Source organism: Aspergillus fumigatus, chromosome 4, assembly GCF_000002655.1.
Source record: "Aspergillus fumigatus Af293 chromosome 4, whole genome shotgun sequence".
NCBI lineage: Eukaryota > Fungi > Ascomycota > Eurotiomycetes > Eurotiales > Aspergillaceae > Aspergillus > Aspergillus fumigatus.
In genome coordinates this window covers 26,435-48,918 of record NC_007197.1, presented here as the reverse complement: position 1 = coordinate 48,918, position 22,484 = coordinate 26,435, and the positions used below count along the sequence as shown (strand labels likewise).

The 22,484-nt window shown below is 48.6% G+C and overlaps 7 protein-coding genes across 7 annotated transcripts; 4 read left to right on the top strand and 3 right to left on the bottom strand.

The window, feature by feature from the left end:
- Positions 1 to 223: 223 nt before the first annotated feature.
- Positions 224 to 4,125, bottom strand: ppoB (peroxidase/cytochrome P450 family protein; the record flags this gene model as incomplete). The annotated part of the gene is made up of 8 exons (XM_741345.3): positions 3,635 to 4,125; positions 3,481 to 3,578; positions 3,181 to 3,422; positions 2,016 to 3,127; positions 1,433 to 1,965; positions 703 to 1,357; positions 374 to 653; positions 224 to 318 (listed from the first exon to the last, which is right to left on the bottom strand). The coding sequence occupies exons 1-8, from the start codon at positions 4,028 to 4,030 to the stop codon at positions 224 to 226; spliced, it is 3,411 nt and encodes a 1,136-aa protein (XP_746438.2). The 5' UTR covers positions 4,031 to 4,125.
- Positions 4,126 to 4,856: 731 nt separating this feature from the next.
- AFUA_4G00160 (putative short-chain dehydrogenase) lies at positions 4,857 to 5,929 on the bottom strand (the record flags this gene model as incomplete). The annotated part of the gene is made up of 3 exons (XM_741347.2): positions 4,857 to 4,968; positions 5,026 to 5,657; positions 5,696 to 5,929. 3 exons carry the CDS (start codon positions 5,927 to 5,929, stop codon positions 4,857 to 4,859), a joined length of 978 nt encoding a protein of 325 aa, XP_746440.2.
- A 5,263-nt stretch (positions 5,930 to 11,192) lies between these two features.
- Positions 11,193 to 13,243, top strand: AFUA_4G00150 (putative MFS maltose transporter). Its single transcript, XM_741348.2, has 4 exons — positions 11,193 to 11,450; positions 11,501 to 11,979; positions 12,035 to 12,372; positions 12,423 to 13,243. The coding sequence occupies exons 1-4, from the start codon at positions 11,235 to 11,237 to the stop codon at positions 13,001 to 13,003; spliced, it is 1,614 nt and encodes a 537-aa protein (XP_746441.1). The 5' UTR covers positions 11,193 to 11,234; the 3' UTR covers positions 13,004 to 13,243.
- A 3,325-nt stretch (positions 13,244 to 16,568) lies between these two features.
- AFUA_4G00140 (putative RTA1 domain protein) lies at positions 16,569 to 17,607 on the bottom strand (the record flags this gene model as incomplete). The annotated part of the gene is made up of 3 exons (XM_741349.1): positions 16,569 to 16,731; positions 16,933 to 17,270; positions 17,383 to 17,607. The coding sequence occupies 3 exons, from the start codon at positions 17,605 to 17,607 to the stop codon at positions 16,569 to 16,571; spliced, it is 726 nt and encodes a 241-aa protein (XP_746442.1).
- A 1,202-nt stretch (positions 17,608 to 18,809) lies between these two features.
- On the top strand, positions 18,810 to 19,189 carry AFUA_4G00130 (uncharacterized protein; the record flags this gene model as incomplete). The annotated part of the gene is made up of 2 exons (XM_741350.1): positions 18,810 to 18,899; positions 19,088 to 19,189. The coding sequence occupies 2 exons, from the start codon at positions 18,810 to 18,812 to the stop codon at positions 19,187 to 19,189; spliced, it is 192 nt and encodes a 63-aa protein (XP_746443.1).
- Positions 19,190 to 19,291: 102 nt separating this feature from the next.
- On the top strand, positions 19,292 to 20,953 carry AFUA_4G00120 (putative MFS transporter; the record flags this gene model as incomplete). The annotated part of the gene is made up of 1 exon (XM_741351.1): positions 19,292 to 20,953. The coding sequence occupies one exon, from the start codon at positions 19,292 to 19,294 to the stop codon at positions 20,951 to 20,953; it is 1,662 nt and encodes a 553-aa protein (XP_746444.1).
- A 140-nt stretch (positions 20,954 to 21,093) lies between these two features.
- On the top strand, positions 21,094 to 22,244 carry AFUA_4G00110 (TauD/TfdA dioxygenase family protein; the record flags this gene model as incomplete). The annotated part of the gene is made up of 3 exons (XM_741352.1): positions 21,094 to 21,757; positions 21,804 to 21,925; positions 21,978 to 22,244. 3 exons carry the CDS (start codon positions 21,094 to 21,096, stop codon positions 22,242 to 22,244), a joined length of 1,053 nt encoding a protein of 350 aa, XP_746445.1.
- Positions 22,245 to 22,484: the final 240 nt, after the last annotated feature.

Genomic DNA, 22,484 nt, shown 5'->3' with positions numbered 1-22,484 from the left:
GTTATCATGACTTTTCTCACAACCAATCTGTCAGACTTCGTATACGGCAGCTAAGGAGCACATCTGCCATTTATCCCCTATATTTCGAATTCTTTTATAGCTCCTATATAGTCTGCAGCTCAACAAGAATAAAAAGGGACAACCGCACTGTAGAACCCGCCACGGAGTAGCCAAGCAACACCTCTTGTACGTAATGCACCCATACCATGATCAACCGCGACTTTCAGTTCTGCCAATGTCCCGGCACATTACATACGAAGTCTCCACGGACCGGCTGTTCCTTTCCTGGGATTTCTCCGTCGTAATGGAGTTTCCAGCCTGTCATCCTGTTAGGCTTGCATCCCAAGCAACTGCAAGAGCAGAAGACACTTACTCATTGAAAAAGGGTAAAAGCTGCTTTGATCCTCGCGCATATAAGTATAAAACCCATGTTCCCGCGGAATCTTCTTCAACTCCCCCTGCGCTCCGGGAGCGCGGCGAAGGTTGTCCAGACGGCCCACGACGCGCAGCATGGTCGTCAAAGCAACCTTACTGGCTTCGCTACCCAAGCATGTGTGCGGACCTACACCATAATGGATATACGACTCCATAGGACGGTTGAGGTCAACTTCTTCGGGCTTTGGAAACACGTCAGGATCACGGTTTGCATCAATCTATTGTGAGTCAGCACCGAACGATAGCAATTCTGCACAGAAGACATACAAAGCTCACGAATACATTGTCACCTGCCTTGATGTGAACCTTACCGCCCTTGTCGTCGAGGGTCAGGTTGGTCTGGGATTTCCGGTACGAGCCAAAGATGCCGTTCAGGCGGATCGCTTCCATGCAGTAGCGGAGGAGAACTTCGTCCGAAGCGGGAGAGTCTTCCTTGGCAAAGCGCTTGATGTCCGGCAGATGCTTCCGGCCCTTATCAGATAGGTAATAATCGATGATTTGAGTGAAGACTTGGGCCTGATTCGGCACCATGGCGACGGCAGTCGGCAGAACTTGAGACCATGTCACCTGTTCAGGATCCAGGCCACTCTGCAGCAGACGCTCCACCATGTGCACTCCATACTCGAAGAGTGCATTCCTGTTGGCAGGCATATTGCCAAGCAGAGTGGCAATAAGACCAGACGACTTGATAGCTTTGACGTTGAGCTCGACCAGCCTACCCAGTTTATTCGCTGCTTCGCGAGCCTTGTGGCGTAGTTCGAAAGATTTGACCGGTTCCGCATCAAAGAAAATGGCTGTGAAGATCACTGCCATTGCCTCAAACATCTCGTGTGCTGTTATAATTCCATGCGGGTGTTCTCTACTCTTGAGAGGGAGAGAGAACACGTTGGAAGCAAAGTGAACATGGGCAAGGTTCCCAACACTGTTTATAATTCACAGAGGCAGCAGCATTAGCAGTGGGCATCATCTCATAAGTATAGGGTATTGGTAGGCTCACTCGCGCGAAATATCCACCTGGTTTACGTTTCCTATCCTGCATGACTTTTCTGTGAGAAGCTGTTGGGTAATGTCGAGGTAGAACTGCTTGACAGCGTCGTGCCACTGGCCACGATAGAGCGCACGCGACATAATATTGCGCTGGTTTGCATGAGTGGGCGCGTCGCCTGAGAGCATAAAGTCCCAGCCCTTAGACCCAAATACGTATGCGGTTGCTTCACCCCACATCACCCGGAAATTCGACGCATCCTGAAGGATATGACGAACGTTGGCATAGTCAAAGACACTTATTCGCTGCGGAATATACGATGGACGATCCCAAGAGAAGTCCTCTTCGCGGCCCAGCGCTTTCATAATGACGCGATTCTCACTGGGGATCGTCATGGGATAGTGGGGGTAGATTGAGTCGTACTTGAACCACTTGGGAAATGCCCGCAACGCAAGTCGGTAGAACGAGCAACCTTGGTTGATTTCCAGGTTGTATTTGGCCTCGCTGAAACCCCAGTTCGTCAGGTTTCGGGCATTGAATTCCTTCTGGTTCCCTGTTAGCTTGCTACTGAGCTCGAATGCGACTCGTCTCTCACTGTGTAGAATCGGTCACCCCGGACCAGCGTCACAGCGTCCGACAGAACCGCGCGGGAGACAGTGTATCCTGGAGCAATACCCACCCCGGGGACCATAGGTTCTTTGGGCTCCTCTGCAACGATCCCGGGGTACAGCTCCACATAGTCGGGGTGCTCATACAAGTGCCGCAGCTGATCTGCGACATAAGGGTCGGGGTTGATTTCTTCAAAGCTTTCGTAGGGTTTCAAGTCAAAGAACTTGCGGAACTCATTCAATGACCCAATGTTCCACTTGCGTGCCTGCTGGATACCCAGAATCTCAACTGATCTCAAGACCTTTGGAACGTTGTTGGGCCCGAACGAACCGGAGACCTCTTCGATGGCGCGAGTCAATATGTCCACCAGGTCTACATCTCTAAAAGTACCATTTCCCTGGCGCTGCAGACCCGCGAATGTCCGCTTGGAAGGGTCTTTGTCCATCCTCGCATTAAATTTCCTCATGCCGTCCATAAGATCCTGCAAAGTGGCTTCCTGTCCGGGCTTCCCAACAATCTCTCGGTAAGTTTTCTCCGTCCACGCCTCATCTTGGCGGCCAATCGTCGAGTGCCATCGATACGCAAGATTGAACTCGACTGAGCACTGGTTGCCCTGTGCGGTGGGAATTTCATCCTGGTCATCATGGGTACGGGGATCCAGATTCCAAGTACTGTTGTCACGGTTGAGGTTGATAATTGTGCGCAGGTAGTCGTACAAGGTAATGTTGATATACATGCCGCAAGTGATGAGGCGTGCAGTTTGGAAGAGGTCGTTGTCATATTTAGCCCAGGCAAGCCGGGCTTCGACTGGGTCAATTATCTCAGCTTTGGGCTTTGTGAATCGGCCATTCTCATTGATAATGGCCAGCTGCTCGGCGACATAATTGTGAAATCTGTTCAGCATGATCAAAATGACTCCCGAAGCCGCTGGCAGGATGTGCAGACGCGGCTCAGAGAAACAGTCGGGCTTGATCTTGCCATCCTCGAACGTACGGATCATGTTCTGCTCATCTTGATTATCCCCGTACAGAGTCGACAAGTCAAGATACGATGATGTCTTATTAATGCTTTGATCTGGGTAGCCGGTCTGGAAAACGTCTGTCGTCGTGTTAGGTCCTGGTCCGACATTCGGGCACTACTCAAGCACGTACCGTGAATGATCAACGACGCCCAGGTGAAGAAAATGCTCGAGACATTATTCGCGTGCGGCTTGAAAGTTTCCCGCGCAAAAATACTATCAAAGATTAAGCCTGGGTCGGGCATACTCGCTGGCCTCATCTTGGAAGCTTCGGTTGTTCGAGCATATTCCGTATTTGCTGCGCCCAGCCGTGGTAAGGTGGGATTGTTGTAAGACCCGTCAGCCGAGCGATAAGCATATTTGTCACCGACATATCTACTTCGTCTTAGTACAATTCCGACAGCGTCATTGAGCTCGGTTGGAAGGATCTTACGATAGGGGAGGATGGGGCAGCGAGTTCCATAGAATGCCTAAAAACTTATGAGTTCCCTTCTCCCGAATCTTGGATTTGTCCGGCAATTTGGCCACCATCTAGAGATAGCATGATCAGCGTCCTTTGGGAACTCCCTAGGGTCAGCTGGCTTTACCTGGATGATGCGTTCCATGAGCATTGTCTTATCGTCTATCGGTCGTCTGAGGGCCTCAGTCTTGACAAAATCCTTTACGGTTTTGGCATCTTCTATGCCCAGGGACAGAAGATCTTCCCAGAGGCTGCCACCCTTGGAACTGTCTTCTATGTAGGTTCCATTTCCTGTCTCAGTTGGCAGAGGGCGCGTAGCCTTGTGCACCACTTCGGAAAGGTCCTTAAAGCGGCCAAATGCGCCGCCTTGTTCAGCGCCCACGTCGCCCTTTGGTGGCTCTCGCGACGGCTCATTGAAACGTTGTACCTCATGAACACGTTTGGGCGCAGTGTCAACAAATCTAGCATGTGAATCATCACTAGTCTTACTACTCGCGCCCTCGGTTTGTGGTTCTGGTCTCATTATGTTCAGTAATCTTTGCAATTGATGTGAGAATTCCAAATGACTGGAGCAACCCGGGAAGTATTCGTGACCGAGGCCTGTCACGTATCCTTAAGTACGTAGCGAAGTATACAATTACATCGACTTCAGGTTTCAATGACGCGTTCGTTTAGACAGACTAAACAATCGAGAACCTGTTGTTGGAAGTCCCGTCCGCCCTCTCCGCCGCTTCACGTCATCCCCAGATCACAACCCTTTGTAATATTTAAAATTTATCTGTACCCTGGAATTTACTTACAGACAAAGGGAATGCGGGTAGCACTTGAGAATCGGTCGGATAGGCTGTAGACAATATCGATGGATGTTGGTGGCGAGATTCCGCTTTCGGCAGACCAGATTATAGTATATGACACTTGGGGTTCATGATGACATACTCTGAGATTCGCAAAATGGTGTTGATACCAACAAGGTTGAAACAACCATTCGTTTGAGTAGATCTCATACGATAATAAAATACTATCTTCCAGCTATACCACACTCGGAACTCCTCTGGGTTACTGTATCCTCTAGCTCCTACAATAACCCCTTCAGCTATTGCGGTGGCTTAGGCTTTGATTCCCTCCTTCACTCCTAGAAGAAACTAAGACACCAGCCCAACCCTATCAGCAGCCGGATTAAGGGATCAGATTAGAATAACCCCGGTGTCCATAACCAGAAGAAAAAATCTGCACAAAGTTGTGGAATCTACGCAAGAGCCCTATATTAAATGGTTGTCAATCAAAGTAAGAGTATTGTAAATAAGATATTGGCAATCAAGAGTACATATATCGTGCGCCAACTCAAGTGCTTAGTACTCAGTTTGGATCTCAGGATTAACATCATGCAAGACTGAGAGAATCTCTGCCCATAGTTTCTTTCTCAAAACCGCTGCCTCAGGGCTTGTGATAATATTGCCAGGTCTAAAACACATATCAGCAGCGCGAACAATCACATCTCCAATCAAAGGGACGACGTACTCTGTGATAATCTGATTGTCTAACCACTTCCCATGAGTTTCCGCTCCCTGGCTTGCTGCATGCAGCAATGTTTTGCTGCCCTCTTCCGCCGTCCTAGCAATTAAAGCCTGGATCAGCTTCAGAATCAACGGCACCTTCTCCCTAGACAGGAGATCCGATTTGCAGAATCCCGGCGCCACGGCATTGACAATTACAAGGGGGTTTCCGGACTTGTCACGAGGCACCAGTTGAGCTATTTCAAAGGTGATGAAGAGATCCATCAGCTTGGTAACACCATAGCGCTCGGTAGCGCCGCCTACAGCCTGGGATTCCCTCCACTGCTTCTCGTCATTCATGGCGGAAAGAATATTCTGCTCGTTCCGCTCGGGAAATTTTATTGACTTGTGGATGTCGCTTGTGACAATAGTCAGATGCGGTTGGGATGATGAATCTCGCTCTTTTGTTCGCAGTAGTAGCGGCAGCAGCTCCAGACTGAGGAGCGCGGTCGATAGAACATTGACCTGGATGCCTCTCTCCCACCCATCACGGGTAACAGCGTACGTGACCGACGCAATTCCAGCATTCATGATGGCCATGTCCAGTCGGCCGCCTCTGTGACATATTTGCGAACTCGCGCTGCGAAGCCTTGAACGCTAGCAAATGATTCGAGGTCGATTGGCCAAACAAGTACCTTTCCCTTGTCTGTGCAGCCGGTACTTGCGTCGATGTTGGCTTTGGCGTCTTCGCCCTTGCTCAGGCTTCGAACGCCCAAAATGACCGTACCGGCGCCCAGGGCGAGCGCATGTCTGGCAGCTTCACGACCGAGGCCAGTGTTCGCACCGGTGATGAGGATAGTTTTCCCCTGGATTGCCGAGGGAGCTGGGAGAGTCAGCCTGCTAAATAGAAGGCCGAATACACCACTCATGTTGGTTTGTATGTCTCTGTATTGAGCAGAGGAATAAAATCAAGTAGGCTCTTCGAAGTCAGGAATGTACTTTATTTCAAAAACTGGCCAGTGGCCTGAACACCTCGACGAATGACTATTCTCAGCCCATTGAACTTTCTTACCTCACGGGAAATGCAGGACAGATAAATCAATTGGGGCATTGCAACCATCATTGTTTTTGACTTCTTTATTTGTTTTCCTGTCTCTTCATTCAGCACCTTCGGAGTCGGATGGAAGTCAGACCGAGTTTGCCAGACAATGTACGGAGATAAGCATCAACAACCGTCTCTCATCACGTGCATATATGTGCCTAACCTATGGGCATATGATATTGGAGGTGCGCCTGTATATATAGTAGGCCCTATTGCTTGTTTTTGTTGTCAAAACACGCTGCTATTCCTGTATGAGATTTTGCATCTTTGAGACTTCCAAAACATCGCCGACCGCTCTGATCACTGCCCAGGGGACTGACTCGTCGTAGAGGGGTGATTCGCCTACAGATATGTTGGGAAAAGAATATTAACTGACGGCCGAGAAGATTCTTGAGAGCTCCCAGAGCCCTCGACGGGATGTCCATACTCCATAGGCTAAGTGGGTGCTAGTCGGTGAGAACATCAAAGATTGGAGAGGTAAAAAGACAGATAATACGTGGCTGACTATGTTTGGGTACTGCTACCTATGTCGATATTGTCTTGGACGTTTCTATGATAACCCACCTACGAACCTGAAGGCTAGGCAGAAGGGGTCTGTTCGGAGACTGGGGCTTATTCGGAGATAAGGAACAAATGGTACTTTGAAACTGTCTGCTGGGAACCAGATCCCTGTATAAGTCTGGTTTATAGGGCGTTCGGAGCCGCTGACCACAAAAGCATTGACGCCATGTGTAGATAGGGACGTGTCCTGAGTGGAAGTCACATCCATTCGATTCGAAGGGGTTATTGTCTTTAGTATATTGCATGCCAGCACTCGCTGATCCATACACCTGCCACTCCCCAAGGTTTTCTCTCCTTTGGTTCCATTCTTTATTTAACCCTCAAAGACATTGTCCTGATAAGCAGCTACAGGGCTACTATTCTAATAATGGCACAGTTGGTACCCCCCACACGTACCCCTCTGGGTTCAGTCTTGGCATGTGCACATTGCGCTAGGTCCAAAGTTAAGTGTGACAGAAAGGTACAAGGGGCAGCTTTTTGGAAACCAGGATATACATGAGAGAGAGGCTAAGACGCAGCGAACCAGGTACCATGCTCGCGATGCAGGTTGAAGAAGCTCACCTGCCAAACTCGGGTCCCACAGCGAGGCCGGGGGCCATCGTCTGCGAATAATGATTATTCCCAAGCGCCGCCATCCGCCAACACCACCAAGAACTCCGACATCGTCGTGTGTGATACAGTTACATCTGCCACGGACGATGGAGGTCCCAAGACAACCTCACCATTCTATCCTACGAGAAATGGCATATATATTGACTGGTCTCATTCAATCATCCACAATTGGGCCAGAAATCGCCCCAGGAGCAGGTCGGGTGCGAAGCAAGTGGAAGATTCTTTGGCGCGATTCGTAGCGGCTACACCTTGTGTAGACGAAAGCTACGCTTCCAGCCTCTCTCTCTCTTCACACCCTATGGAGCGGGGGATTTTCAGCTCACCTGATGAATTCGATTTTATCGTTCCAAATCAGATGCTGTCAGCGACAACTAAGCTGCCTGACCTTACCGCGATGGCTTCGTGGAATCACGCACTTCATCTCTCCCCAGGCACGTTGGCAAGATCGACAAATGATGACGGAGCCTATGCCATGGATGACTGCGTTTTGCCAGTGTCTTTGTTCCCATCTCCAAATGGTAGTCTTCCAGGTCATGACCTACTGCATATGCTAGAAGGCTGGCCACTCCTTTAGTGCAATTCAATTATACCATTGTCTGTGTGCGTGCCTATGGTAACAAGTTATTAGAAATCTAGATCCTCTCATCAGAGATTGCAGTATACCAATCTAATAATGTCTAGTAGATGATTCCCGCACTGTCACTGAATCTTTCCCTACCAGCACAAGAGAAAAACTCATTTCTGCCTTGCTGTGGCTTTGTATCATGTATTATCCATCTATAAACAGCTGCTCCTAGTTGGCATTCCTGATGCTACTGTTAATATATATTGGTATGATTTAAGCAATTAGATTTGCAAGGAAATCACACATCATTCTCTTGGGAAGAATCCAGCTTTGTTAGAACGCGAAGTTAAAGTCTTGATTGTAAAGATATGTGATTCAAGAAGAATTGCGGCTGGCGCTGCACCTGGCTCTAAGCATCTCCCATCAAACCCCAACAGGCTCCGGCCATTATCGGTCTTCTGGGGAATTGTCGGACTAGTATCTTAATGGAAGGATATCGACTGCGTTCTGAGCAGGGATTGGACTCCTTCAGTCTTGGGGACGGGTAAGCATGCTTAATTTCTTTTGCTCGGGTTAATTTCTACCCGAGTCCGGGGTTGGATGTTCTGTTTTCCTTTCTCTTTTCTACATCTGCAGAGTAAATCGGACATGAAGACATGGCAATCATGTTGAGTCGTTTCATTGTCTATCTGTGTCCGTACAGGGACCAAATATTTCTAAGTAGCTACAAAAACCTAGCCCGATATTCCTGAATGGGTCCACTGGATATTTCTCCGGTTGTCAAGGTGAATCAGAAGCTGGCTGACGATATCTACATGGATGCAAACCCCAAACTTTCGAATCCTCCAGCTACTTTGAGTAACTGTCAGCTGTCTTAGCTCTATCCTAAATAAAATCCATACATGTAGTAGACATGGGTACTAGTCGCTAGTAGTAGACTTTAGGCTGGTAGAGAATGGTAATAAAGTACTTTCTATATAAAAACCCCATCTCATCCCCATCTCAACGCCGCTCAGCTGTAAGCTAAGCAGAATAAGCAAATGTGAGGCTGATTTCAACTTTTGGTACATCCACCCATTGGCTGTTGGTGATGAGTTAGTTCATGCAGAGAAGGTATAGCATCTGGGCAAGAAATCAGACCAAATTTCTTCGTCTTGTCAGGTTCACCCGCGTGGTTCACACACGCGGCGGACAAGCATTCCCATAGCCTGCGTGCTATTATGCCAGCGCCAAATCGGGCTGAAGCCAAGGACGAGTTGTCGGCCACATAGACTAGCTTAGAGTCCTTGATCGGTCCCATTGGGGGGAATTCTCAAGGGCTGTCGGATCGCTGCCTCGGATATGGTCTGATTGACGCGGGGGATTCTGATCCAATACCTGGAACTCCGCGTCGGCTGGAGCTTCGGCCAGATTTTCACAGTAATTTGCACTAGATATTGCTCATATCCGTGCTGTATGGGGCAAGAAATCCGGCGTAACTTCGACTTGTTCGTCCCGTTCTTTTTACGAGCTCAATTTAACTTGCGAAATTCGACCATACTCTGATGGCTAGCATTGGCAACTGTGTCCCCTTCTGTTATGAGTGGCGGTCTAATTCTTCGTCCAGTCTGACGTCTGCAACCATCAGGAAGGGTCTGGGTTAAAAATTGTTGTTAGACCTTCTTTTCTCAGATTCAAAGACCACAATGGTTCAATGCAATGGAGCGCTGGCAGGCATATTCTCAGCCTGATTTCCTTGTTGCGTTTCAGCCTGCTAGGAAGTCCGATATTCCCATCATACTATGTCTTTACTTCCTTTTGTGGTACTGATTGACTTGGAAATCGATTTCTGACAGACGTCAAGTATACAAATTCACGCCGCATCCCACTTCTTGCTGTCAACAGAGGCCATGATTCTACCAAGGGTAGTATAGCACAGAGAATTTCCATGCCATATACACCTTGTTGCAAAACCAGCGTATGCTTTTACTGACTTTTTACTCAACCCCCGTTGACGAGAAGACACTAGGCCATATTTGTGACTTATTCCGAGCTTGTGTCTCAAGTTTGGTAATGAAACTGTATGAAATGTTTTATGACCCAGAATAGTATCTAGCCAAGAATTTAGGAATGTATCATGACCACTCCAGGAAATTCTACAATAGGTATCTATCGAAGGATAGACTTCTGGAATGACCAGAGGATTTGCGTCATGGAGGTGCTAAATCTAGTATTTAAGAGTAGTGGCTTAGTAGGAGGAAGGTTATGATAGTTATAAGTTCGGTGTTTAATAGGCTGCTATAAGCCTTACTAGAGCTTTAAGCCTTAGGCACTCCGTAGACACTATACTAATAAAGGTATCCTTTTGTACTTTTGTAACTTTCTAACATGGAAATGCCCATGTAACCGGACACATACAAAAAGGAATTGCAGCAAGCTATATAACATGGTTTCCTTCCTTCTTCTCTCATTTCTTGGTTTTTTCGTCGATAGCTACCCTTAGATAGGAATGAGCACCTTCACAGGATCTACTATATATCATCAATCTATGATCTTGTAGTCTTAACCCTATTTTAGCTTTACAAGGCGTGCGCCTTCCTGCTGAGCCAAGCGAGTAAGCTCTCAACCGTCCCGTCGAGTGCATCTGAAGTCTCAATTAACCGAAAATTAACCGAAGACTGACCGTAGCGCATGGTGGCGCCAACTAGCACTTCGATGGCCCAACAACATAGCTGCGTATGAGTAGGGGCCCCCTGCAACGTCAGGTAAGAAGGCAGGGCCAATTCCGAGGTTAGAATCTGGAATAAGAGGAAGCGATGGTGGTCATGCCACCAGGCTATTATAGAAGGAATACCCTATAGAGGCCTAGACCGGAGAGGCAGATATGATAGGGTAGCATACGAGCAAGTCCACGCCCCAGATGACGAGGAAGCGGAGAAGTGGCCTTTCCCCTTTTTACCCCGGGATCTTACAGTGTAACCGTGCCGTTCGAAGACAGGACTGCGGGAGTTCTCCGTATGGGACCGGAGATCTACCCAACTAGGACTAGTATCAGATTACCCCGCTCCCCAAACGAGCCACTCACCATGACCAAAACTCCAACCATTACACCGCAACCAGAGCAATTCGGAAGAATATGCACCGATGTCCACTACGGTTAATACGAAAGATTAATTAAACCGATGGCGAGGCGAATGCGACTTTGCTCCATGGTCTCCCGGAAAAATTGACCCTAACGAGTGGAGACGTTGTGTTGTGGAGGTAAAGTCCGGAGTAAGCTTCACTTAATTGAGCTTAGTTCAGGATTCCCATCATAAGCGTGTGCCGCAGGGATAAAGAACTGCACACCCAGTCGTGCCTGCTTTTCCCTTTTTTTTTTTCCCTCCCATTCCCACATTTCTCTCAATTTGTCAACATGGATAACGTCACAGAGAAGCAAACCTCAGCGTTAGAGCTCGAGGAGCAGCCCGTCTCGAAGGGCGGGCCTGTCTACGATGTCAACGAGAAGGTCGGCTTGGACAGAGCAGGTGCCATCAATGCTGAGGATGTCGAACATAAGATGACTGTGGTCGAGGCTGTCAAGGCCTATCCCGCAGCCAGTTGGTGGGCATTCGTCATGTCATGCACCATTGTAAGCTCTTGCCCATGATTGGCAGATCATCTCCTCTAACGCTGTGATAGATCATGGAGTCATACTGTGTTTTCTTGATGGGGCAGTTCATAGCCACAAAGCGATTCGCCAGGGACTATGGTGTATGGAGCGATGTAAAACAGGATTTCATTATTGAAGCTTCATGGCAGTCCGCATTCCAGTGTAGCGGACCAGTCGGTGCTTTTATCGGTGTATTCATCGCAGGCCCCATTACCAGTTGGATTGGATATCGATGGGCAACCATTGGCGGTCTCATGTTTCTGAACGCCTTCATCTTCATCTTCTATTTCGGCAACAGCCAGGGCATGTTTTTAGCGTCCCAGATCCTGGAAGGCATCCCGTGGGGTATTTTTGTCGCCAATGCACCCGCCTACTGTTCCGAAATTGTGCCCATGAGATTGAGAGCTCCAGCGACGCAGATGTTGCAGATGTTCTGGGCTATTGGGTCAATCATTGTCGGCGGTATCACTTACCACTACCAATCCAGGGATGACCCCACAGCGTACAGGTTCGTCCGCTCCCATATATGCCATCGAGGAGCACTGTACTAACAGTCATGCCAGAATCCCCATTGCACTCCAATGGATGTTTCCTACTCCTCTCGCTATCCTACTCTACTTGGCGCCTGAATCACCCTGGTGGCTCGTACGAAAGGGCCGTCTGGCTGACGCAGAGAAGGCTGTCAGACGCCTTGGACGCGCGAGTGCAAATGATGATCCCGCTGACGCAGTCGCAATGATGCGTCGCACGATCGAGCTTGAGAAGACCGAGAAGAAGCCCAGTCTTGTTGAACTGTGGAAAGGCACCGATCTCTACCGCACATTGATTGTGTGCGGTGTGTACGCATCTCAGAATCTGACGGGCAATCTGATTGCTAACCAAGCGGTTTACTTTTTCAAACGTGAGTCCAACCCTTTCCTGCACACTCACAGCAGACTAACACCAGCTCAGAGGCCGGTATGGCAGACAACACCGCATTTGCACTCGGTCTCATCACTTCTGCTCTCCAGTGGATCATGGTCATGCTCTCTTGGATCCTCACCACATACCTCGGCCGACGCACCATCTATGTCTATGGCCAATTGATCAACTGTGTATTCTTGGTCGCGCTAGGTATTGCGGCTTCAGTCGGCGCCAGTAAGGCAGCTAGCAATGCGCAAGCATCCCTCGGCTTGATCGTCTCCGTCCTATTCTGCTTGGGACCCGCCCCTGCCTCATGGGTCATCATCGGTGAGACATCTTCTGTCCGGCTCAGGCCACTGACCACCGGTATTGGACGGGGTGCCTACTACGTGGTCAACATTCCTTGCATCTTCCTTGCCAGCTACATGCTCAACGCTGATAAGTGGAACCTGGGCGGCAAGAGTGGCTATGTCTGGGCCGGCACTGCCTTTATCTGCACCTTCATGTCTTGGCTATGGATCCCAGAGATGAAGGACAGGTCCTTCCGGGAGATCGACATTTTGTTCAAGCGACGTGTTCCGGCTCGCAAATGGAAGCAGACGGTCGTTGATATCAATGACGATGAGTAGATGGAAATTGCTGCTCGAGGAGCCTGAGTGGCACTGCTTCTGCACGAATGGGTGGTAGGAAGGAGTTTCTTACTAGATCCCTACAGGTGATTATCTTTGTAATGAGTTAAAGGTCAATGATGTCGCAATGTACTGTATCCGCTATCCTTATCACTAATGGCTGCTGTAGTACTAGGCTTGCTTTTAGTATACATGATTTGAGAGGTGTTTTACGAGTAGGCATTAAATCAGATGCAAAGGCATTACGATTTTTTGGTTCAACATCAAATCTCACCCTCTAGGACTTGGATGGCCTAGTCAATGTGAAGATTTGTCCTTTAAATAAGGCACAGAATGGTACATATGAGGTTTTAGACAGCGCGGATCTCAAATATTGCCGTTGACAAAACTCTGGAACATCATTTGCTGAGCACCATTTTGCGTGGTAGACCCCCTCCTCATATCTCGTTGAGTATGAGGTATCCTGGGAAACGCGACAACACCATAACGGTTTAGTTTCTTCGTATAGCTTCATGTTGAAGGGGTTGGTTACTAAATAAGGGCGCCACTAAAGATACAAATGGTTGGCCATGCGACTTTGCTTTGACTAGGCCATCACCTCGATATGGCTCCATACCTTAAGAGTGATATCATTCTGCTGATAAATGCAGGCTCCGATGTACTATATTTTGGGCTCATGCCTTAACGAACAGTTTGTCTGCTTGTATATCTCTTTGGGAATGAAATTTTCCTTGATGTACGTTAAAGAGCCTTGCTTGTGGCTACTGCTTGCTCACAACTCATTGCTCACAACTCAGTCTTTGATGTGGAGTTGGGATCCAGATAGGGCTTGTCGCCAAAGCCAAAGCCAGTCACACGGAAGGCAAGTCCTTCTCCCTCAACAACATCATTATGTCTGCTTAGTCAAGGAGCAACTGAGAGGCGAATTGTAACTTACTACATTGGGTTGTGGTGAACAGCATGGCTGGTCGAATATGAACACTGTGGAAAATAAGGACATTGTAAGTCAAGCCACATACTTATCCCAAATTGCAACTCTAATATCATCCTGTTTCTTGCGGATTTGGAGGCCAAAACAATTGATGATCAGGGAGAGAACTGGATTGACATGTGGTCAGTAACTGTATGACCAGGGGTATGGAGACTAACTTATAGGATAGAAGTCTTTTAGTAGGTTGCTCTTGCTCTGACATATTAACAAATCAGCCATCAACAAGCCCCTAGACCGCACTAAAGAGACTCTTCCACCCAGTGACAGGATTTGTCTGAACAACTGGGCTGGATGCATAAGTCAGGTGATTCTGTTGATAATACCAGGGAGAAGAAGAGAACAAATTGCCTAACGCACTGAGACTGTGTAAACTCAAACTAATATTCTCCGGGTGTCTTCTTGGGACGTCTGCCTCAAACGGCATTCTGATATCTTAGGTGCGGAGATACTGTGCAGCATGGTAGGTGGCTTATGGCTCGTTCAGGCTCCGTGTTTTAGGTCAAAAGCGGAATACTCACCTGTCAAAGGCTCGGCAAACTTCTGGAATGGTTCGGAATGGCGATAATAAAGTCCATATGTAGAGATAAAAAGAGTATCACCACCAGTTGGAGGACTTTTCGCTATCTTTAAACCGCTGTATGCAGGTGAATACTTCTCATGAGACTCGCTATTGTGCGTATGAGTCAGTTAGGATAAGAAATGATTGTGACATGTAGACTCGGCATACTCGCTATGCACCCCAGCTCGCGAACCTGCATGTATCTGCTGGCAAAGAATCTTTCATTGTTGTCTTTTAGGACTACTAGTCAGATGGCCCATCACCTTCCCAATTCTCAGAATCAATCGTTTGAGCTCCAGTGGGGTGATATTCCTGGTCATTGAAGAAGAGCACTCTATGCTCAGCTGCTGGTAGCAGTGTTATCACCTGTTTTTCAGGACTATGGTTGTTTAACAAGTGTAGGCGTACCTGTGGTTGTGAGGTCACGAATAATCGCATCGTTATCAATGATGGTGGATAGCTGGATCCCCGAATACTCTCTTCTAAGTGCGGGGCTCAATTCAATGTATTTGTACTGATCCAAAGATCTCGTTGTTCGCTGGACCCGGGGAAACAATGGCTTGGATTCGGTACGTGAGGTTGTGGGCTCCGCGAAAACTGGGGGGTTTGGTAGACGAGAAGGATCTAAAATGACTCTAATGCTTTCCAAGAACTATTTATTCAAAGCACTCGTCACCTCTACTATGTGTTATGGAGGCAAAGAGCATATACCCAACATCTTTCTGCTTCGCCACAAGGTTCCACGATACCTTTCAACTCTGCTGTGTTGGGCTAGAGAAGTAGCCATCCACCGACAGGCTCTTTGGTACTGCGTTGTTGCCAGGCCTCCCTTCGGTGCAGACCATAGGATGAGAAGACGGCCAATGATACTACAATATTGTCAGATTTTCGAGGCGTGTCCTCGTTTGCCTGCTAGCAAATGCTGTAAAATGGGATTTGAGGCTACTGGTCAGTGTTTGAATGTAGCCATAGGGGAGTAAGCCCTAAATGTACCATATCAGCTTCTAGGCCTATCTGTTCACTTGTCTGAGCTTGATAGTATACAGTCATTGGCGTATCAACGTAATTCCAACTTAACTCAGTGCTGGACTCCATAATCAAGGCAAACCTGCCACTATATAACAGAATATGAAGTACAGCAGAGTGCGGAGTCTTAAATCCGAGTCTGGCTTGCAAAGGAAATGTTCTCGCTTCATACATTGCGATTTTAGATCTGTTGCTTTGGTAAAAGCTGTTCCCTTCTTCATGGGCACAAACAAAAAGCTGCTTATTCAGATGTACGACCCAAACATATCAGAGTCCCATCATAATCTAGGCTTTCTGTGCAACTATTACGGTCATTATTCTGAAGTCATCGGTTGATGAAGGCGAGCAACTGCCCGGTCAAACCTGAGGGGTTCAGAACTGCACCCTTGCTCCGATATTCAAGAAACTGGATCATCATTTCGTGGGTATCCGTGGCTTCAGTTTCCCCTGACTCGTTGTTGAGGATATGTCCCATCTGCACCACAACTACTGCTTCATCAGGACGCGGGCAACTGACGATGGATATAAGATGTGTTAATGTGCTGCTGATGACCAAGCAAAAGGGATCCTCATCCTTGGTCACATTGAGCTGAGAGAGAAGTAACTGACGTGCTTCTTGGAATTTTTGTTGGTGTCATACCCTGTCTGTTGAATTAAGTTGGTGCACATAAAAGCTTCTAGTAGGTGGGGATGAGCGACTTTGCTGTTGTCACTAAGAAAAATATATACCTTATTGAGCTCGACTCTATGTTATAGAGGCGGGAAGTTTAGCAGTGGAGCTGTAGTTCATGGTAGCATGGAATCTGCCAAGTTATAGTATCTTTTTCCAATCAGAATACATTCGGATAGCACAACGGGAACCATCCAGATCCATCGAATCACCTACAATTGGGGCTCTTTTGTTACAGCATATTCCAAGAAAAAATGAAAAATCGAATAGCAATCTTCGCTTCTTCGCGTCGTCAACCCTGCCGTCCCAATGTTCCTCTTTACCTCATTGATAGCATGGCAACGTCTTCGCTCAGGACACCCTTGCGCTTGTTCCGACTCCCCAAGTATATCCCTGGATGCATAATTGTCAAGCAAAGGCAGGTGATCGAAACCATCGCTCCTTCCAAAATCATAAATGCTATCTCGTTGTTGGCCAGGTCACTGTCATAACCGCCGTTCAGCTCCGCCACTCAAAAAATGGACCGAGTATAGACCGTGATAGTCGCAAGAACAAGGGCTGCCATTGTTAGCTTCGTTCGTCAGGCAAAGGGCAGGTGGCGTAAGGAAGAGGAAGAGCGTCCACGTTTTCTTTCTCCGTATAGCCGCATAATCGTCCTTCCTTAAGGATGCACTGTGAGAAACCTGATATTCTCCCTTGAGATGTCGACGTCGTAGACAGATTGCAAACTGAAGCTAGGGCAATAAAAAGAGTCAGTGCAGCAACCTGGAAGACTAGACCGGCAATCATGACGTTCAATCCCATTTGTCGACCATCGGCATCTTCGGCCGCAGAGGTAAGAGCTCCACCGGCGCTCTGCAGGATGAGCGCAATGACATCGCATGAAACGAAGAAGATGGCATAGTTTCTGGGCTTCAACCGCGAGATCTCTTCGCCGTGGTAGATGATGATGATCTAGCCGAGGAGCAGGTAGAGGGCAGCACAGAAGAAAACCGGTCCAAGGCTGAGACAAATCAAGTTTCTTCTCAAGTTAACAAGTTCCTAGCCTGCTCCCTGTAATGGGCTTACAAGAGAAAGTAGTCGAAGCTGAAAGGATTCCCATGCTGGAGAATGCGCCCCGTGTATCCCGCAACCTCAAGAACTAGTCCAGCTGCCATAGCTCCGGCGAATCCCCACATGCGAAAGAAAATGGACTGGATTAGTTGGGTGAAGAGGAAGATGCCGAATAGTGCCAGGTAGACACTGTTGCCCGCGATGGTGGGCTGGTAATGGATGTAGGCATTCTGTATGGGACAGGTATCGAGCGTACAATGTTCAGGATCCATGAGAGCAATTGCTTGATGAGCTTCTAGTAGCATTTATTTCAGCAGCCTGTCCAGAAGGTTATTACTCTGCTTTCATAACCCAAAGCAATTCCCCCTACTATTGTTCTTCGCCTCCTCCTTGAAATAATACCTCAGGCAAACTCAACACTATCCACTGCGGCAAAGGCTTGACAATAGTGAAGAAGATATCCTTAGCCGATACTCGGCAATCATATGTCAACCCGCAGTCAACCTTCTGCCTCCGAGCCTTCGCTAATGACTCGAATATTGCTCGCTGACTGACGGAGATGGGTGCATTATGCCATTGAACGGCCCTGAATCCGACTCAGCGGCTTAAGATGATGAGACTCTGGCTATGCTTCAAATCTTGTACATATGGAACATGGAAGATTACTGGGTTATAGGACACCTGGACACAGATGATACGAAAGTGAGCGAGCAAGATTCTCTATGCCGCCAACCCAGTAGACAGGCTACCCACCACTGCTAACCTGTCGATGTATTGCTTTCAAGGAACAATTTGATTTTGCCCACTACAGTCCGCGTTTGCTGTCAGCACAAGTACTGTCACTTTGGTGGCGGCCAGTAGACAGTATCCGCAGGTACTTGGAACTCTTCAAGTCTGCACACCTCAAGATCACGCAGACTTATATAATAGAAAATGTTTAATCTCGCTATCAAATTCGATTTTCAACGTCTTTCCCTGATTCTGTGTTGGTCAGAGATGGCTACAGTTTCATTTGCATTTCTCAACTCGGACAGTAGGGGCTTGGAATCAGTAAGACAATGTCGAGCATTTTGGAAGGCATTGAGTCCTCCACTATATATGGTAGTTTTCAAGACTTGCAGTCCCTGCGTAACATATTTAAATATTGGTCAAGTAATCCGCACTGTTGCCTATCACTTATGGAATACAATTTGTATTATAATGTTGTTCTCATTAGATGTAGGGTATAGAATTCAGTGCGGGGATAACTTCCCCTGCCTAGGATATAGAATGAACTTATAGATAGATCTCTAATTTTGGGTTGGATGTGTAGGTTCCACAGAGCAATGTGCATGCTCTGCTACTGAGCTAGAACAAGTGAATATACTCCGCACAACATAATGGCCTATACTACCACCCATCTGTCACCGTTGATGTAGTAACTCTATATTCGGTTTGGGACTGAAGGATACCGATCAAGTCTTCAAAGGAGGCACTGACGGACGCCATCAGCTGTCAAGTACAAATTATGCAGTGGCTATTCAGCAGACAAGATCTCACACAACTTACAGTACGTGCTTACTGGACAGCTCCGAGTCCACCTTGTCGAGTAGCTGTGGTACGAGGAACACGGCATTTCCGGCATAATCTTTGACCCACGAGACAACCTGGGTTGTTCCCTTATTACTCCACCGGAGCTCATCATCAAGGCCTGGTATGGCGAGCAGCTTCTCATGATTATGATCCCATGCAGGATTCTTTTTTCCATCAATGAGATTTTGGATTCAGAAAAAGACTGCTGATTAGATCGACTTTACGATAACAAAGTACCCCAGTGATGCCATCTACACTTACATGACAACATCATCTGTTATACCAAGCTCCCTTCAAGCCTTGACACTGCGTTAATCTCACATATCTCTATCATATCAAGTAGCAGGCGTCAGCTTGACGTATATATAAGAGGCAAGTTCGTCTTTAAATGTTGGCCAATACAAACTGGCTGGCCTAATGTTAGTTAGTGATAAACAAGAGGCCAAGGATGGCTCCAACATGCACCTTTCTGAACCACAAGAGCAGTGGCACAGTAGGTCCTTCTTGTCCCTCTTTGAGCGGACCAGAAAAGTAGACCTGGATGCTACAGCAACCACAAAGAGCGTCTTCGACGACCCAGTGCTGGCCAAATACTACCTCCCGCATCCACAATATGAAAACATGCACCGATTCGATGCTGACTTCCGGTGGACCTATCGGGAAGAGATAGCTGTCAGACGCAAGACAGACCTCAAGATCTTCCTCTGGATCCTGGTGATGTTTTTCGGCCTTAACCTTGACCGCGGAAACCTAGGTAATGCATCTGCCGATAGTCTTCTGCAGGACCTGCACATCAACACCAACGACTTTAATAACGCGCAGAACATGTACCGGATCGGATTTCTGATTTCAGAAATACCCTCTCAGATGGTCGGCAAGCGACTTGGGCCTGATCGTTGGATCCCCGTGCAGATCATACTTTGGAGTCTGGCCTCGGGAGGACAGTTCTTCATCCACAATCGGGCGGGGTTTTTCGCTTGCCGGTTCTTCCTCGGGTTCTTCATGGGCGGCTTCATTCCCGACGCAATCCTGTACCTCTCCTACTTCTACAAGAAGACCGAGATGCCGCTGCGCCTCGCTTTCTTTTGGTTTGTCGACTCCATTTCCGGGGTGATAGCCTCTTTCATCGCGTACGGGGTGCTGCACATGCGCGGCGTGGCGGGACGAGCCGGTTGGCGGTGGCTTTTCCTCATCGAGGCACTGATCAGTTTGATTATTGGCGTTTTGAGCTTTCTGTTCCTTATCCCTGGCCCAACCCAGACAGCCACCTGGTGGAACCCGAAGGGGTACTTCACCGAACGCGAGGAGAAGATCATCGTCAACCGAGTCCTGCGCGACGACCCGTCCAAAGGTGATATGCATAACCGACAGGCGCTGAGCATAGGGATGCTCTGGCGCAGTCTCAAGGATTATGACCTCTGGCCCATCTACATTATTGGCATGTTGTTCGAGATCCCAACCTCCCCGCCGAAATCCTACCTAAGTCTTTCGCTTCGGGCCATCGGCTTCTCGACATTCCAGACGACCCTGCTGGGCATTCCCGTCACCGTCTTCGCGGCATTCAATCTACTGGTTGTCACTGAGTTCACTGAACGCTTCCACCAGATCGCAGCCATTGGCATCCTCACACAACTCTGGTCGCTCCCGCTTCTGATCGTCCTATACACTTCCGTCGAAGCCCTCTCTCACTGGGGCCTCTACGCAGTCACCTTTGTGCTCCTGGGCTGGCCCTCCCCGCATGCAGCACATGCTGGATGGTGCTCGCGGCTGAGCAACGCTGTTCGCACACGCACAGTCAGCGCCGCACTGTACAACATCACCATCCAGCTGTCTGGGATCGCCTCGTCAAATATCTACCGCGAGGACGATAAGCCGTACTACCGGAGGGGGAATTCACAGTTGATTGCAATCAATGTTGCCACGATCGTGGCGTACATGTTGGCCAAGGGCTACTATGTTGCCAGGAATCGGTGGAAGAAGCAACGCTGGGAGGCGATGAGTGAGATTCAGAAGGCAGAGTATCTCGAGACGACTACGGATGAGGGGAATAAGCGGTTGGATTTTTTGTTCGATAGTTAGTGGTTTCATGTTGATAGCGAATTGTGTCTGTAGCAATCCGAAAAACGCCAAATTTGCTTGGATGACGCGAGCAGACCACCAACAAGCAGCATCCCACCGGAGTTACCTGCTGCTATAAAGTAGTCGAAATCCTTCTTAGCATGCCAGACAACAGTATCACCAAAATGACTGCCAAAGAAGTGCAGCTACCTTCCAAACCGGCCAACCTCCCCCACTTGAACTACCACACCCCCCGGGGTGTCTCCCCCCTGGAGTCTGTCCGTGCGGCAGGCCTAGAGTATCCGAACTACACCCCCTTCAAGCTCCCCAATCTCACCTTGCACCCCTTCACCGACCGCGGACACTATGCCGATCCCTCCAAATCGCGCCTCCTCTCCGCCGCAACGGAAATCATCCACCTCACGCCGGACATCGGCACCGAGATCGCAGGCCTGCAGCTCACGGCCCTCACTCCGGCCCAAAAAGATGACCTGGCGCTACTAGTCGCCGAGCGGGGCGTTGTTTTCTTCCGAGACCAGGACATGGATGTGCATGAGCAGATCGCTTTCGCGGCGTATTTCGGAGAGCTACACATCCACCAGATGGCGGGTATCATCCCCGATCTCCCCTGGGTGCACCCCATCTACAAGGACCGGACGGCGGTGAATGGCCGCTCGCATCAGATCTGGCATTCTGATGTTAGTTACGAATTGCAGCCGCCTGGTCTGACCATGCTGCGAATGGATACCCTGCCTGCTGCTGGGCCAGGAGGGAGTCTCGCCGGGGGTGATACGGTCTGGGCGAGTGGGTATGCTTTGTATGAGTGTATGTCGGTTGCAACGGTTCTTCATGGAGAATGCTGACAGTTTAGCGCTGTCGCCCAAATTGAGGGCATTTCTGGAGACGCTCGAGGCGAAGCATAGCGGGCTGGAGCAAGCGGAGAAGGCGCTCAAGACAAACGGCTGTCTGCGGCGGGATCCGATCGAGACAATTGTGAGTTAAACTGCCCTTTACGTGGTGACTGTTCAGGTATTGACCAGAAAAGCATCCCGTCGTCCGGACGCACCCCGTCACGAAATGGAAAACGCTCTACGTCAACGAGAACTTTACCAAGGAGATCATCGGTATTGAGAAGAGGGTCAGCGATGCGCTGTTAGATACGCTATATCGCACCATCGCGGAGGCCTATGAGTATCAGGTGCGGTGGAAGTGGACGCCGAACGCCGTGGCCATCTGGGATAATAGGGTGACGTTCCATACAGGGATCTTCGATTATTGTATGTCTACCCCTCTGTTCTATGGCCCGTGCTGACAACGTAGTTCCTCACCTGCGGCATGGATTGCGCGTTGCACCACAGGCCGAGAAGCCGTACTTGGATGGGGAGTCTAAGACACGCAAGGAGGACTTGGAAAGTAGGATACGTTAAGCGCTGAAAGTAAAGTATCGTATAAACCAATAGTTCCGATGTAGTAATGGTGTCATCCATACTAAAATGGCACCGGTATCATATATGATTGAGCAGTGGATGGAAAAATTATCATGAATCGATTT

Coding starts and splice junctions, on each gene's coding strand:
- AFUA_4G00150 (XM_741348.2), top strand. CDS start 11,235: ATGGATAACGTCACAGAGAAGCAAACCTCAGCGTTAGAGCTCGAGGAG. Junction 11,980..12,034: donor GATGACCCCACAGCGTACAG/GTTCGTCCGCTC, acceptor CAGTCATGCCAG/AATCCCCATTGCACTCCAAT. Junction 12,373..12,422: donor AGCGGTTTACTTTTTCAAAC/GTGAGTCCAACC, acceptor ACACCAGCTCAG/AGGCCGGTATGGCAGACAAC.